The 17,591-nt window shown below is 42.5% G+C and overlaps 1 protein-coding gene across 1 annotated transcript; it reads left to right on the top strand.

Annotated features, from left to right (window-relative positions):
• Positions 1 to 849: 849 nt before the first annotated feature.
• Positions 850 to 17,586, top strand: DHX57 (DExH-box helicase 57; the record flags this gene model as incomplete). Its single annotated transcript, XM_010706612.1, has 21 exons — positions 850 to 1,088; positions 1,770 to 1,922; positions 2,173 to 2,343; positions 2,998 to 3,809; positions 5,184 to 5,374; positions 6,066 to 6,187; positions 7,048 to 7,243; positions 7,850 to 7,974; positions 9,254 to 9,387; positions 9,981 to 10,035; positions 11,060 to 11,262; positions 12,915 to 13,031; positions 13,336 to 13,432; positions 13,651 to 13,824; positions 14,046 to 14,246; positions 14,997 to 15,273; positions 15,617 to 15,712; positions 15,807 to 15,890; positions 16,025 to 16,162; positions 16,904 to 16,978; positions 17,443 to 17,586. Coding segments are annotated over exons 1-21 (3,789 nt in total), but the record flags the coding sequence as incomplete, so codon positions are not given.
• Positions 17,587 to 17,591: the final 5 nt, after the last annotated feature.

Here is a 17,591-nt window from a genome sequence, read left to right as displayed (position 1 = left end):
GCAGCAGCTCTCACGGAATGGTTCGAGTTGGAAGGGGCCGTAAAAGCCGTCCGCATCCGTACCCTGCCGTGGGCAGCGGCGCTTTCCACCAGCTCAGCTCCCCAGGGCCCCATCCAGCCTGGCCTGGAGAACTTCCAGGGATGGGGCACCACGGCTTCTATGGGCAGCAGCGCCAGGGTTCCCCTCATGCTAGAGATTTTTCTCTTCATGTTTTACCTAAATCTGCCCTCTTTCAGTTAAAACCAACCCCCTTGTATTATTACTACATGCCCTCGTAAAACAATCTGTCCATCTGAGGGGTGATGATGCTGTGCGCATGTTAATATCGGACAGCAGAACTGAAAACAGCTGCTTTACACTGAGGGACTTTCCTTGAGGCTGGTGGGGGTGCTGCTGTGAGAAGGGCTCCCTCATTACCCCTCTGTCTGAGTGCTCAGCTGTTTGGGCAGCTCTTTGCAGAAGGAACGGGTCAGGAGCAGATTTAAACTCTCTGCTGTGAAATGTCCCATGGAGGCTTGTTCTTTGCACTCCCATGCTCAAGGAAGTGTCATCAGAGTACAGATCTGGGACTCCAGGGTTGGGCAGAACTGCTGGTAGGCTCACCCTGCTTTCTCAGGACCTGCAATTAGAGCAGCTGTGAGAAAAATTTGGATCACTTTTGTGTTCTAAAACCACAGAACTTGTGTGACAGTGTTCTAGAAGAATGTCCTTACTTTCAGGTGCATACAGTTGATTAATTGTGTTTTTAGAAGAGAGCTGCTCTTGTCACACTGAAAAACAAATAATGTGCACCCGGATGGTTATTTTGTACTAAGTCACCTTCATAACTAAGGGCTATTTTTTTTTTTCTCTCCAGCAAGAAACATGAGCTCAGGAGCAAAGAAGAGAGGAAGGCCCAACAGAGGAGGAGGAAGAGGAAGAGGAGGAGGAGGAAAAGGGAGAGGAGGAGGTGGTAGGGATGGAAGAGGAGGAGGCAGCAGTGGCCGTTCAAACAAGCCTCAGCTCGGTGGAAATAGGAAATGTTCAACCAGAATTTGGGATGATGGTGATGATTTTTGTCTCTTCGAAGAACCGAGGCTGGAAACCAGGTCCTTCCATTAATTTTGAAATACAGCGGTGTTGGGGATGATTTGGGGCTGTATTTTGGGGTGTAATTGAATATGCACAAGAGTGAAGGAATATTGAAGCTGTTTCTTCAAGTATGAATCAATCTTTACTTGTATTTTTTTTTAATCAACTTGTAGCATTTTATAGCCAGGAAAGTTCTTAAAAGGTTTGAAGCTCTGATTTTCTTCTTTGCCCATGAAGTAATGTCAAAACATATTTGATCAGAAGACACTAATAAACAGAGGATACTCATTTATTTATATTCCAAAGCAGAAGCTAAATCATGGAAAATAAGCAGTAAATGGATGAGTTTGGTATCCTAAACCAAAATCTAGCTTAGAAATACTTGGCAGTGCTCTTGTCTGAAAATAGTGGAACCTGGCACAGTTTTTCCTAAATCACATTGGATGTGACATAGAATAAAATATGTGTGTGCATCCACTTGTGCACTAACGCAGGTGCACACATCCTGGTCACGTAAGAATGAACCCAAGTGAACAAGAATGAACCCAAGTGAACACTGCTTTGTAATGGGAGTGTCTGTTTTGAAGTTCAGGGTTTTCTTGTTTTGAAATTTAGGGTTCGATTGAGTCCTGAAGTTCAGCTGTTGACCTGCTCAGTCAACAGTAGGCAGGCAAATAAGCCATTGTTTTCTTTTTTAGATCAAATGTTTCTGCCAGAAGAGGAGGGCAAACGAAACAAAGACCTGAAGCCAAAATGCCTCTGCAGACCATACATATGACAACAGAGAATCAGAGAAGAGTGAAGGAACTTCTTCGAGAGCTTCAAGGGCAGGATCTGGCTCCTGAATCAGAGTTAGTTTAAGCTTCTAAATGCGTTAATAGGCACTGTTAGGAAAAAAAAAATTGTATTCTTTTCCTCCCCATAACTTTTATCTCAAGTCATGTGATTTTGAATCTACTCTGTTCCTCTATGATGTTAACTCAGAGAAAGGGAAGGTACAATTCCTCATTAATGTGGAGGATTTAAAGTTGCAGGGACACAATCTTGTATCTATTCTGCAGTATAATTTTGTTTCACTTTAATTTGATAACTTTTTATCAGAGTAGCTGGTTCTGGTGAAGATGACGATGAACCTGATTACCTTGATGATGAACAGTGCTGGTCAACAGATCAGGAAGTTTCTGACATGACACCAAGGTCTTCTGCTGAGGCAGCTGCCCACAAAATTGTGGAAAGCGAAGTGTCTCCATTTGCTGTGCACAAGCTCTCCAGGTGATTATTTCCAGTTAATAATTTGTATGCTGAGGGGGCAAATCATTAGTCTCAGTACTGTAAACCCTCAGTGCTTTGAATTCCACTTGACCCCAGAGAGAGTCTGTGTTCAGAAATTCCGGGTTTGTATCTCCTCAAAATTTGATCCTCAAGTGGATGAACTTAAAATAACGGTTTTATGAAAATAAAGAGTTGTAGCATTTTTACAGTAAAACTTTCAATTCTTTCGCTAAGATAATGAAACAAGTACTGGGAAAGCTCAGGCAGCACTGCTGTCATATATGTTTATCCTAGGTAGGTGTAATTTTGTTAGCTTTCTTCATCCATTTTGCTTAGATATGAGCATTTCTTAACTATTTTTTATTTCTTTGAGTGTTTTCTATGTAAGAGGGCTCAGCTTTTTCTGAAGAGCTTTATAGTGGGCAGTATCCTCTAACTACTGTGTGCTACGTTCTGATAGGAGACAGTTGCTACATAAACTTTAAAAACCTTTAAAAACAACAGACCTTTGGGGCTTTTGTTTTTCAGGCAGTAGCAGTACTATCTCATGCTGTATATACTTCCTTACTTTGAGCCTCATTTAGCAGATCTGTGGTTGTTTTACTTCATTCTCTGTTACTCACTTGTTGCCATGTGGTCTCTGTGTTGTTGTAGGTATGGTTTTGACAGTGAGCGTTGTAGGACTGTCCTGAGATCCTGCAATGGTAACATTGGGGCATCTTTGGAGCATTTGCTATTGCAGTGCTTTGCTGAGAGATATGGAGACAAGATGCAGATTTCTGCAACAGCTGCTCAGGCCAGTCAAGAAGAATGTTTAGAACAGAGACAAGAAGAAGCTTTTGCCCTACGGTCAATCTATGGAGAAAAATTTGTAGAAAGAATTCAAAACAGAGTTTGGACGTTTAGTTTGGAACTGGAATACCTAACAAACAGGCTCAGCAAATCTAAACAAAACGGTGGTTGTGCAAGGGACACAGCAAAACAGACTTCAAAAGAATTATGTAAATTTTATCTCCAAGGAGGCTGCAAATTTGGTTCAAAATGCAGATTCGGACATGAATTCCCTCCAAACCACCCACTGAGATCAGCCAAGAACTCCGTAGATGATTCCCACCTCAGATCTAACAGTGATGGTCCCATATATGAACTTGAAGTAAGATTTCCTGAAGAAAACAAGTATCCACTCCAGGCACCTCTTGTGGCATTTTACACCACCAATGAGAATCTACCTCTTGCCTGTCGTCTGCACATTGCTGAATTCCTTTTTGGAAAGGCTTTGATAGCTGCAGAGTCTAGTGAACCAGTGGTGTACGCGTTAGTGACTTCCTTAGAAGATGAATCTGAAATAGGCGAGTTGCTTGAAAACACTCACCACAAATACAGTGCTCCTCCTGTTCCCCATCTGGCAACACGTCCAGTAAAGCTGCATACAGAGTCTGCGTCTGGTTCAAATCAAATATCAGAAGGTACACCAAATTTTCATCTAGGGTTTCTGGGCTTAAACAGAAAAAGAAGGCAGGGAGCACAATTATGGCATCTGTTCCAAATCTCTTTCTGGAAATGAAGGTCATGTGGTGAGCCAGATCCACATTCTGTCCATCCTCAGGAAGTCGTTTAGTAAAACTGCAGGGGAAGAGTTTTCTGCTGGCTGCAAGTGAGTTAAAGGAGTGCACAGCTAATGTCTTCAGCTTGGTAGTGTGAATGTGTTGTGTTCCAACATACTGGATAAAATGCCATGGAGAGATGTGGCACTTGGAACTGACCTGGTGTGTGTCCAGAAGCATGTTTGGAAGGTAATGGGGAAGGTTATTGGTGAGCTTTCACACACCTGTTACTCATCAATGCAACAATGTCTTAATAGGGAAAAAAAATTACCTACCCTTCCTCACATCTAATTTGTGAAGTTGGATTTTGTGCATAGCAAGTGCTACAGGCAAGTCTAGGATGGCTCTCTAGGTATCTCTTTTTCATTAATTCTTTTGCAAGCTCATGCAGCTAGATATTATTTCACAGGGGGAAAGTTGTGACCTTGTGTCATTTGTGGCAGGGTGACAAGCAACTGCATGGCTTAATTTACTTTCCAACTCCCAGTTCCAAAGCTGTTTTATCTAAGGCAAACTTTCTTAAAGAGAGCTTGCAAGAATAATAGCATCACAATTTAGAGCACCTGAATAGCATCAGCCTGTTTTTTGCTGTTTTGTTTTATTATAGTAAAATACATTATTCCTATTTTTAACAGCTCCACAGAAAAGTAGCTTTGTTCCAGAAATTGAAATCAGAGCTTTCAAAGGAACTTCCTTGTGTTACAAAGTACTCAACTTTGATAAATGCAGCCTTAATGCTTTTGAGGGCTGGCTTACTGTGTGAGCAGTCCTATTTATACCGGTAGGCACTAAGCACTAAAGTGTCTACTCCAGTTTCAGTCTTGGCTTAAAAGTCATTGGCAGCGGCCTACTACTTAATGTTACAGTGGAGTTTTAATCAGTTTAGGCTGGTGTAGCCATCACAGTTCTGTGCTGCATCCCAGTAGTTCTGTGGTGATTTGGAGCAGACCGGTTGCCATTCAGGTTCGCCGTGTGGCCACCCAGGCTGTGGTGCTGCAGAGCACAGCTGGGGTACGTTGTGACAAGTGGGATGCAGCTGGAGAAGTTGTGCTTTGTCTGACAGGAGGTTTGCTGGTGGTGCTGGACTGAATGCATGTCAAAAACTGTCCTACAGGTCCTCATCTCCTGTTTAGCAAGGTTCTTTATTGAGAGCACTTCTAGAAAATGTCTCTTCTCTACTGTGCTGATGGAGTTATCTGCCTTGATAATACCTGAATGTATGTTCTCTGTTTCAAGCCTCGGCAGCAGCAGAGCCTCCAGAGGAAGAGGTGGCAGAAGAAGAGGAGGAAGATGAGCCCCAACAAGTCATTGTGGAGAATGAGAGTTATGTGAACCTCAAGAAAAAGCTTTCTAGAAAATATGATGTCCACTCCAAATCTACATATAATGAAAACATTAAAATCTGTATGCAATTTCGGCTGAAAAAGGTATAGTATACAAAGCAGGATGTCTCTTTTCATGCACGCTATAGAGAAATACATATTTAAAACAGTGGGCTGCTGTTTCACTCTGTTTTCTTACTGCTGTTGTTCATCTTCCATTAGTTCAGTAAACAGTACATCTAACATCTGTCACCAGTTGTGTACTTCCCCTGAAAGAGAATGAAATAGGCATTGCTAATTGTTGTTTCAGAAGAGATGTAGGCTAGATTGATTTGTTTATTTGTGTTGGTCTTTTGCAAACAAATTGCATCTTGTTCTCAGTGCAGAAGCTGCTGGTTCATCTGATAGGATTCTGCTGCCTTTGAGCAACCTGCAAGGAATCTCGCAAAGCTATTTATTTCACCACTGTCAGATAGTTAGAAGGGAAAAATCAATAGTAATTTATATACGGGAGCTTTCATCTGGCTATCAGATAGCATATCCTGGTAGAAGGCTGCTGAGACTGCTTCTGCATGCTAAGATACATCAAATACTTCAGAGAATAACAGCAACATTAATTTGGTGTTTTAGAAAATATCCTTTTGCTCTATTTAATAGAAAAGTTTGATGCAAGGAAAGAAATATGTGGATTATTGTATGCAGGATGTCTCCTTAAGGTCAAAAGGACTGTTAGCATCCAATATTGTTGAATCTAGAACACTACAAATACAGCTTTCTTAACTGTATTGCGTATCAGTCTTCTAGACGCTTCCAGTCCATGTTGCATGAAAGGCAGAAGCTCCCCGCGTGGCAAGAGAGAGAAACTATTCTTGATTTGCTGACAAGTCACCAAGTTCTTGTTGTGAGTGGCATGACAGGGTAAGAGTGTGATTGTGCATTCAGACGTTATGTATTTTAAACTATGTATATTAAACTATACACAGAAGAATGTGAAACATAGAATCATAGAATATTCCAAGTTGAAAGGGACCTGTAAAGATCATCAAGTCCAACTCTTGGCTCCACACAGCACTCCCAAAAGTCAGACCATATGTCTGCAAGCATCTTCCAGGTGCTTCCTGAACTCATCTGTTTGGTGTCATGAGCACTGCCTTGGGTGACCTGTTCCAGTGCCCAACCACTCTCTGGAGAAGAACCTTTTTATGATATCCACTCTGAGCCTCCCATTTCACAGCTTCATGCTGTTCTCTTGGGTTCTATCTCTGGTCACTGGAAAGAGATAAGCGCTGCTCCTCCACTCCCCCTTGTGAGAAAGCCGTAGGCTGCCCAACAGCCTCCCCTCGGCCTCCTCTGCTCTGGGCTGAACAAACCAAGAAACCTCAGCACTCCTCACATCCCTTGCCCTCTAGACTCTTCACCATCTTTGTAGGCCTCTTTTGGACACTCTGTAATAATTTCATGGCCTTTTGACGCTGTGGCACCCAAAAAGATTTTCTCTGTGAGGTCGTTTGTTCATACTTGAATCAAGTCAGCTCTTTTATACCTTTTCAAAAATGAATTGCCTGAAAGCTAATGTGGGAGAAAAGATTAGGGTTATTAATCATCCCTGACCAGTGGCAGCAATCTTACATGAAGTTCATATAAAGTATGACATTAATGGACCAAAGCATATCGCAGGTGGAATGCAGTCAATTTATGTGGATGGAAGGTGTTTGCCTTTTATTGAGCTTTGTTTTTTGTCATTGTGTTTTAATTGATGCCTGATTTTTGTCACGCAGATGTGGGAAAACCACTCAGATTCCTCAGTTTATTTTGGATGCCTCATTGCAAGGTTCTCCAAACACAGTTGCAAACATCATCTGTACTCAGCCTCGCAGGATCTCTGCCATTTCTGTGGCTGAGCGTGTAGCCAAAGAGAGAACAGAAAGGGTTGGAGTTACTGTTGGCTATCAGATCCGCTTAGAAAGTGTAAAGGTATGTCTGCTTTGCTTGCTGGTTTTCATTTAGTTCTATTGAAACAAGCTTAGTGCTTGTCTAGGATGCAGAATGTCTATCCTATATCACCATATAGTGAGATCAGGAAGTCTGTATCGCCCATATTTTATAATGTATTATAAAAATATATATATTTCATCCCGAATTGCACAGTCCATTTCACAGAATGAGAGTGCAATTCTGCATCTTGTATTGTTGGTTGTTTCTGTTGAGACAGCGGGTGAAGGGTCTGAGAGTGTGATGCTCAATACTAGAAATACTTTTCCTCTAGAAGGTTACCTGAGCACACTGACTTCATTTCCCTGCCTGTTTCCGTTTTATCTCCAAGTTGGTTGTCACAAAACAACTTCCAAAGGAAAAGCAGTTGCTTGTTTGTTTACTACTTACAGTTAGCAATGCCCCCTTGTATGAAGTGGATGCTCTTAAGTTTTAATCAACAAAGAAAGATTATCCAGTCCTGTCTCCATCAAGGATTGTTTGTTTCCTTACTGTCGTACCCAGCCCCCAGCAGAAGCTTCATAGCCACACTTTGCACTGTGTTAAGTTGTGCACAGTTCATCCAAGAGCTTTATTTTACCTTTCCAGTCCTCAGCTACCAGACTGCTGTACTGCACCACTGGTGTGCTGCTGAGAAGGCTTGAAGGCGATCTGACTTTGCAGGGCATTACACACGTTATTGTCGATGAGGTTCATGAAAGAACGGAAGAAAGGTGAGTGATCTTTCATCCCCTAAGGAAAATGAAGAAACAATCAGAAAGAGAGGTGATGATGGAGATGCAGTATCTGAAGTTGTTTGTGGCAGTAATAAAGGGCCAGTGGAATGAGTCTGGTTTAAGGTTTTTATCTTGAGGCTCTTAATGTGTTGTGTTGTAGCAGCTGTAAAGTGAGCACATCTCTTAAATTCTGTTCCAATCTGCCATCATGTTGCAGTGGTGTTAAAAAGAGGTTTTGGATGATGGAGGGGAATTGGTAACTTTTTAAACAGGATTTCCTGGTTCTCACTCCTCCCTTGTTTCAGCTTTTTATGAAATAAGCACAGTTCTTCAGATGACCTTGTGGAAACTGTTTTTCTTTCTGTAAACTAGGTGGCAGAGGTCTTTTTCTTTGATGCTTTCCTTGTGAAATACTGAAATACAGTGGGCTTTGAGGAGGCTTTGATTGTGACCTGTTAGTCTACAGCTGTGGTTGTATTTTAGCCCCATAAAAATCTCTCTCAAGGATTCTTCTTTCTTCTCATCTAAAATTGCTTGTAAGCCTTAGGCGTGTCACAAAAGCCATTAATGCTTAGGGAAAAATATAGCAAGCGGGGAAGAGTACAGAAGTTTGAGTAGCTCTCTCAGTGGGGAAGGAGCAAAAGTGACTCATCTGTTAATTAATTTGTTACCTAATATTCTTGTCTTGTCACTTACGTAGTTATTTTATCAGGTAAGTAGAGCATTTTAAATAAATTTGCCAAGTAATCCTGGCTCTCTAGTAAGGAAAAGCCAGAAAATAAGCTGTGTGGGAAACATAGGGTCACAGCCTAACCAGTGATTGAGCACCTGGTGACAGGGTGTAGCCAGCCCTGGAAGCACAGGTGTGAGCAATTCAGCTGTGTCCCCAGAACCTAACCTCATTTAAGGGCTGGCAGCTGCAAGGGGAAGCATTTCTATTTAGAGATGGTCTCCTTTGGAATGTTCAGCCAGCCCTGGTCCTCACAAAGGGGTAAGTGATTCCTCCTTTGTTACCTGCTCATGACCACTGCCTTTCTTGGGTGATCTGAAACTGGTTAAAGGCAATTGTATCTGCTGTCTGTCTGTCCTCACAGAAGTAGGTGGGCTTCCGCTGATTCACTGCATTGTTAGCTCCTGCCATACTGAGAAGCTCACGATGTTGATGTGATTCTATTGCCATGCTACTGAAAACACTGAAAGTGGAGAGAATACGGATGGAAAAAAGAGGTCTGAAAGCTAACAATGAAAAAAATGTCTTTTTGCTTGCTTTCTTCAGTGACTTCTTGCTGCTGGTTTTGAAGGATATAATGGTTCAGAGACCAGACCTGCGCATTATCCTAATGAGTGCCACCTTGAATGCAGAGCTTTTCTCTCAGTACTTTCACTCCTGTCCAATTATTAACATACCAGGTGAAAACAGTCATTTTTATTATCTTGTCAATATTCATTGCTTTAGAGCTTTGGTTTTGTTTTTCTTCTGCTTGTGGAATGTTTCTATATTCCTGTGTACATCAGTGTTGAATGGGAAAAAGATGGTTTTAACTCGGGTTCTAAGCAAAGGGCCAACTATACGTAGTTGCAAGATACAATAACTGCAATTACAAGGTCTTAGATGAAAAAGCTAATGAGTTTATCAGAAAAGTCTTGGAAATTGAGTCTTTTTGATGCTTTCCTTATACCAGCAGAATTTCCCTTCCTAAAAGCTGAAAGTGACAAGATGTATGGTGTGGTTCCCTGAGCTATTTTCACCACAGCTTAAACTTCCTGTAAGGGTAGCAGCCCTCCTCTGACTGTGTGTGTGCACGTTACCAAACCACCTGCTGTAAGAGCACAGATGGATATAGATGAGAGTCTCATGTTAGGTTTTTAGGTTGCAGACGTGGATTAAGGATTAAAGTGGTGAAGCCTGTATGTGAAATCATAAGCAGTGTAACATAATTGACATCTTTTGTCTTTTTTCTTTTCTGTGGCATGTAGATTTACTTCCTTACATTCCCTTTTAGGTAGAACATTTCCTGTAGATCAGTTTTTTCTGGAAGATGTGATTGCAATGACAAGGTATGAAATTGCCAAGCTGTCTCAGATGTATTTGACATTTAAAGTTGCACTGCTGACTGCATTGACCTGTGCATAAATTAAAAAAAAAAGGTAACAATCAGATATCCCCATTACTTAAAGACCTGGAGTTCTGCTAAAGCACAGACTGTAAAAGATGCTTCTTATACCACAATGGGATCTAAAATACTGTGCCAAAACCTTTTCTGAATTAGATACCATGTAAACACTCAAGAAGAGGTAAACTTTGCTAACTTCTGTTAGTGCTTGTGTATTGACAGAATTACCTCCTCATCCACCCCTTGTTTGTTTCAGTGGTGGTTAGATGTTGGCAAGCAAAAGTTGTTAGATTTCTTCATTGCAGGTGAAAAATAGCAGAATTTCCTTTTTGTAAGCTCTACTGTGCAGCAGAAAGTGAGACAAATATTCCTGCTATCAGTTGTAGCTACTGGAGAGTCATAGCAGCTCAGATATTCCAGATAATAAATTAGTCAGCTGTTTTAAGTTACATGCAGATTGTTGCTCTGAGCTGCTCTCTTAGTTTAGTTCACGTTTGCAGTCCAGGTGTTTCTCATTACAGTTTTTAGAACACTCTCCTCCCAGTATGGAGACCTTTCCCTTCACCCCAAAGCTGGCTAAAACTTTCAGTACTGATGACTTGTTAGCATGGGAGAGAAGAGCTGTAGTGCAGGTGATCGCACTTTCTTGGCCACAGTTTATTCTGAAGCTCCCTTGCACTAAAGTTAGAGCTGCTCAATAACTTGAGTTGCGCTGGGGCTTAACAGCTCACTTTGCCATGCCTTTCCATCAGTAAAATTGAATCTATTTTAAAAGTACTGCTTTACCTGTCCTTACAGTGGAGTTGGAGCAGTAACATGAATTGCAGTGAGTGTGAAATATAACTGCATATGAATCTGAGAGGAACTTTGTATAGCTGCGATACCCTGCCTCTGTAGCTAATTACTACATGGAGACTGTTGGGCTTCTTTCCTGCCACTTGAAGATTATTCCTTCTTCTGCTGTTCAGGTATGTCTTAGAGGACAACAGTCCCTACAGGCGCAAGACAAAGCAAGAAAACAAACTGACTGCAAGACACAAAAGAACTGCATTTGAAGAAGTGGAGGAGGACTTGAGACGTGCTGGTTTGCTGGAAGACACTGACTCAGCTGTCAAGGATTCAGACCCAGACCAAAAACTAACTCTGAAGCAGCTGCTTAAACGATACAAAGGTGAGCCCCTTCTTAAATCTAGTAGGTTTGCACGTAAGATTTGTAAGCCAACGTGTTATGCTAGCATATAATACTGTATGTTGAATGCAGGTGTGTAATTCAGAATTCTGTAGTGGTGAAGTTAAGCAAGTTGCTGCTTTCTAGATGAGATGAGAAACCTTGTAAGCTTTGAAAAACAAAATAAACTTCATTTTCTTAAACTATAACAAACATCTGGACTGCAAACAGCTTTTTAAGCATCTGAAAAGGGGTAGTTTTCAGCTACTGTCTATTTCCATCTCTTTTTGGATAGCTAGTTGACTTTGAGTTTCCTTTCTTTACCTGTTCTTTCTGGATCAGCTTTACATAATGCTTAGAATGCATCTGCCTCAAGGATCAGCATCACTTCAGCATCATGAGCCTTCCTTGAGAAGACAAGTCACTGTGAAAGGCTTAATGAAGAGGGCAGACCTTTCCATTAACTCCCACTCAACATCAAAATACTCCCTGTGCTTTGTCTCCTTCCTGCACACCCTCATGCCATAATGTGAGCTCTCCAGTGGCAGTGGGTGAGAGTCATTGCACTCAATTGCTCTTCAAATTCCTACTGGAGATTTAGCACCTCAGAAGGGTAATGAGGTTGGTCTGTTTTTGAGTTGATGTAAGAAACGTTGGAAGGGAGAAGAGAGAGAGCCTGAGAAGGTATCAGTAAATCACAGAATCATATAATGACCTGGGTTGAAATGGACTTTAAAGATCATCTATTTCTAACCCCCAGCCATGGGCAGGGTTGCCCCCCCCAGCTCAGGCTGCCCAGGGCCACATCCAGCTTGGCCTGGAGCGTCTCCAGGATAGGGCACTACAGCTTCTCTGAGCAGCAGTGCCAGGGCCTTGCTGTCCTGTGAATGAAAAAAATCCCCCTAAACATCTAATCTAAATATCCCTTTTAGCTTAAAGCCATCCTTCCTTGTCCTATCACTATCAGATCATGTAAAAGTAGATCTTCCTCCTGGTTATAAGCTCCCCTCGAGTACTGAAAGGCTGCAGTGAGATCTCCCTGGAGCCTTCTCGGCTCCAGGTTGAACAAGCCCAGCTCCCTCAGCCTTCCTTCATAGGAGAGGAAGGGACAGTCTCTTCCTTCTCCCTGCTGCCACCCCTCCATTGATGCAGCCCACAGTACTGTTGGCCTTGTGGGCTGCAAGCGCACAGGTGGCTCACGTCCAGCTTTGGTCTCGGTGAGTTCTTTTCCCAGTCTGTGCACATATCTGGGATTGCTCCAGCCTAAGAGCAACACTGTGCACTTGGCCTTGTAGAACCTCATTAGGTTTGTGTGGGCCCACTTCTTGAGCCTGTCCAGGTCCCTTTGGATGGCATCCCTTCCTTTTATTATATCAACTGCACCACTGACCATGTGAAGGCTTCCAGCTCCTCCTACTGTAAGTATGCTCACAGATAAATCCTGGTCTAGGCTCTATACAGAGCAAATGGGAACCCTGATAAGGTGTGAGAAAAGAAGAGCTGGACCAGAGTGACTTGTGAGGCTGCCTCTGTCTGGTATAAACCAGGTGCTGTTTAGGCTGAGTTGTGCAGTTTACACAGCCGTGGTGATTGGCTGTATCCAGCATGTGTATTTATGATAGATGACCTTAACTGTGTTGTTTCTTTTTCCCTAGGGGTTAACAAGACAGTGTTAAAAACAATGTCTGTCATGGACTTGGACAAAGTTAATCTGGAATTAATTGAAGCCTTGCTGGAGTGGATAGTTGATGGCAAACATTCATACCCCCCAGGTATCTCACACTGAGAGATGAACAGAGGTAGATTCACAGAGATTGTGCACTTGTATACAGCCTCAGGATAATGTTTTGTGCTCAGTATTCTGAGTGACAAAAACCCTGATATGCATAGGATGGGGTAAGATGAGAGTTGTCTACTTTGGAAAGTCTTTGGTGAGAAATTGTTGCGGCCTTATGCTTTTTGTACAAGAACTGCAGAACAGAGCTGGAGTTTTGCCTTGGCCTTCTGCACATTAATAACATGTCCTACTGTCATTTCTATTGAGTGATTATTATTTTTCTTGATTGACATATTTAGGTGCTGTGTTGATATTTTTGCCTGGTCTAGCAGAAATCAAGATGCTTTATGAGCAGCTCCAGTCTAATGCCCTTTTTAATAACAGACACAGCAAGAGGTAAGGCACAAAAACTTCCAGATGATATCTTTACCCATTTAAAAAAGAGTAGTTTTCTGCACAGTTTGCCTTTATCAAGGGACAAATAAAGTTTATTAAATGTGTGAGTTTGTGATGTGAATGGCTGGCAGTGCAAAAGTGCATACAGTCAGACTGTTCCCAGGAGAAAAAAAGCAGAGATGTGCTGAGCATACTCTCATACTTTACTTTTCCTCCAGGTGTGTTGTTTATCCACTTCATTCTTCACTGTCCAGTGAAGAACAGCAGTCTGTGTTCCTCCGCCCTCCTGCAGGAGTTATCAAAATCATCATCTCTACCAACATTGCAGAGACATCTGTCACCATTGATGATGTGGTCTATGTGATTGATTCCGGAAAAATGAAAGAGAAAAGGTACTGGGATTCATTCCTGCTCTGTGCAAAGAGCTGGGAAGAACCTGAAGGAGTTTGATCTGCAGAAAGTTGCTAGGAAGTGGGGGAACCAGTCTGGATCCAGATCCAGCTGCAGGGGTGGGAATTGGGTCCCTATAGAGGTTGGCAGCATCTGTCTGCTTGAGCTGCAGCTTGTTCGCCCTGCACCCACAAATATAAGCCTATTTCTTGCTCTCCTGCAGATATGACCCGAGTAAAGGAATGGAAAGTCTGGAAGACACGTTTGTGTCCAGGGCCAATGCTCTGCAAAGGAAAGGGCGAGCAGGCCGTGTGGCCTCAGGTGTCTGCTTCCATCTTTTCAGTAGCCATCACTATAACCATCAGCTCATAAAACAGCAGTTACCAGAAATACAAAGAGTGCCCTTGGAGCAGCTTTGTCTAAGGTGAGCTGTTGTTTCTATATTACCTGAAAGACTCAGTGTAGAATGTCCTCCCTCCACATCAGGAAGTATCTGAAATGTCCTTATTAAGGAATTTAGTTCCTTCAGTAGCATCACAAAACCAAGAAATTTGCTTTGGAGGTTTCAGGTTCTCTTGATCTCACTATCACAGTCCCTCTGAATCCAGAGATCTAATCATACTGTGTCTCAGATCTCCCTATATTCTTGCATAGTGCTTAGCTCTTATTTGGCACTAGGAAAAGGGTCTCACCCCCTGAGTAGATGCTCACATTCCTGTGCTCTGGACCCACACCAGATGTTTATCTCTCTACACTAAATTCTCCCTTGGAGTTGTTGGGCAACGTAGTGCAGTAAATCCAAACCTGGATCCAACATCACCATAACAGCGATGAAATGGTGAATAAATGAAGAGGTTTTTCTGCTCCTGCCTCACTCTGTACACGCCTTTATACAAAAAAGAAACAAAACAAGAAAAAATATTTTTTCAGAGAAAGCTTCATTTTAAAACCCTGTGTGATAAATAAGAATCTGTTCTTCCTGACTGTGAGACTGGATGGAGGTAAGCCATCCTCATATGGCTTCCTGAGTTTAATCACTCTTTACAGAACCTCTTCAAGGGGCTGTGTTCTTGAAAGTAAATTTGCTGTATTTTTGATAAATGCTTGCTCTGGCATCCTGTCTATGGAACTAAACTGCCTTCTTTTTCTTTCAATTTTTTTGCCCCTCCTTAAGAATTAAGATTCTGGAGATGTTTTCTGCACAGAGCCTTCATTCTGTTTTATCACGACTAATTGAGCCCCCTAGAACTGAGTCTTTGCGGGCATCAAAGCTGCGTCTACAAGACTTGGGAGCGTTAACTGCAGATGAAAAGCTCACTCCTCTGGGATATCACTTGGCTTCCCTGCCTGTTGATGTCAGGATTGGCAAACTAATGCTGTTTGGCACCATCTTCCGCTGCCTGGATCCTGCACTCACAATAGCAGCCAGTCTGGCTTTTAAGTCACCCTTTGTAAGTATTCTTAGTCACATTTCCAGCTTTGAAAGCAGTACGTTGTCATACAGCAGTGAACGCTGCTGTAAAGTGCAGCATACTACACCTAAGTATTTTTATTCTCCTTTTTAGCCTCCCCAGTTTATATGCTTGATGCAGTGCTCATCATTGCAAGTAGATGATGAAAATCATGCAGCAGTGACACAAATAATAGTTATAAGCAAGCGTTGAAACAGTGCCGTTATTACAGTTAATGAACATTAAGTGCTGCCAGTCTGTTTTGTCCAGATTTAGTGTAAAAATTGAAAGCGAATATAAGAAGCAGTTACATTGTGAGATCAATCTGCTCCTGCCTTTCTAGGTGTCCCCATGGGATAAAAGGGAAGAAGCAAACAAAAAGAAGTTGGACTTTGCAGTAGGAAACAGTGACTATCTGGCTCTGCTTCAGGCGTATAAGGTGAGCTAAAAATGATGAGCCTCTATCAGAGGTCTGTGATGTGTCACTGCGTGAATTTCAGTACTTTAAGGTTTGCTCTTGTCTTTTCAATTAGGGATGGCGTTTAAGTACCAAAGAGGGCTCTCAGGCAAGCTACAACTATTGCAGGGAGAACTTCTTATCAGGAAGAGTTCTTCAGGTAAGTCAGTTTTTGTGGCCTCATGCAGGGACTGGTTGAGGACACTGAGGCAGAGTTCTGGTGCCTAAAGCGAGCAAGCTGTTGGCTCTCTTGCCTCTGTGGGTCTCAGATCACAGACCTTACTTTCTTTGTAGGAAATTGCCAGTCTGAAAAGACAGTTCACAGAGCTGCTTTCCGACATTGGGTTTGTGAAGGAGGGGTTAAGAGCCAGGGACATTGAGAGGAAGTGGTCCCAGGAAGGTGATGGTGTCTTGGATGCCACAGGAGAAGAGGTAATTTGCAGCATTTTGGTGCTTTGAACAGATGCTGCAGCTTTTGATGCAGCCTGAATGCCAGCTGTTAGCTCTACCCTGATGGGCTTCTGGACGCAACCTTGCAACAAACCACCTCCTACCTGTTATGTTTTTCCTCCCTGTATGGTATTAACCTCCACTACTTCAGACCCTATGTGCCCAAGAACAGGACCAGGTGTGGAGGTGAGAAGGACACAGCAGTGTGTTCTGAGAAAGTGAAATGCTGCTATCCTGGCACACATGATGGCAGCGAGTGCTAGAAGGACGCAGGTCTGATTCATGGACTGGACTGAATGTTGGCATTAGTGCAGGCTTTATTTTTGGGAATGGAATTGCGTTACAGAGCAGGCAGTGAAATACTTCAGCATTGCAGACAATCCTCAGAAAGCAATATCTGCTGAGCCAGAGATCTCCTGGGGCTGTAAGAGCTTGGTAGCTGTAGTGTCTCCCTGCATGTTGGAACAACATGTGCTTTCTTTCCCTGCTTTGTAGCCAGACACGGGAACAATTAGATAGCTATTTGGAGCACATCAGACACCAGCTATCAGGTAGCACTTCAGTCTAGTCTGAGACCTCAGGACCAATAACTGGTCCTTCTCTGTAAAACACAGCAGTGCAGCTATGAAAGGAAATCAATTTCAGCAGTGGATTCATTCCAGAAGCAGGGCTGTGTCTTTTGACCTACCTGCAGGATGCCTGATGTGTTTATTAATTTCGTAGGCAAATTCAAATGCGGAGAACATCAAGCTGATCTCAGCTATGTTGTGTGCTGCGCTGTATCCCAACGTTGTCCAGGTAAAAGAATGCTTTTTCACTCTTGGAAGTTGATGCATGCCATTAGGAATGCTGCTACACAGCAGTTACACAGCGTTTCCACTCTGCCAGCTTCAGCATGGCCTGACTGTGGCGGACCACAGCCTGCTTTAGGTTCCCAAAGCTTGCTGCTTGTTGTGCCAGAGCCAGGTTGCCCAACTCCTGTTTGTACTGCTTGGTACCACTGCTGTTCCTACAGTTTTTTAGTGCCACGTAAATGCCAGCAGCAAATGTTTTTTTAAGAAACTACTGTAAATTTCAACTTTTTAGAAGACAGTGGTTACAAATGAAATGTCAGTGTTTGGACAGTACCTGCAGTATAGCATCTGTCTTTAGTGACTTGTTTACTACCTGAGAATCTGTTGTTGATAAAACATAAGTTCTAAAAGTGAATTCAGTATTCTGGTACAGCAGATTTTTGTAACTTTTTGTCTTACACTATACAGGTTAAAAAGCCAGAGGGCAAATATCAGAAGACCAGTACAGGAGCTGTCAAAATGCAACCAAAAGCAGAAGAGCTGAAGTTTGTTACAAAAAATGATGGTTATGTTCACATTCACCCTTCATCTGTGAATTATCAGGTCAGGATTTTTTT

The sequence above is a fragment of the Meleagris gallopavo genome, chromosome 2 (genome assembly GCF_000146605.3).
Source record: "Meleagris gallopavo isolate NT-WF06-2002-E0010 breed Aviagen turkey brand Nicholas breeding stock chromosome 2, Turkey_5.1, whole genome shotgun sequence".
In the NCBI taxonomy this organism is placed as follows: Eukaryota; Metazoa; Chordata; class Aves; order Galliformes; family Phasianidae; genus Meleagris; species Meleagris gallopavo.
This window is presented reverse-complemented; position numbering and strand designations above follow the sequence as displayed.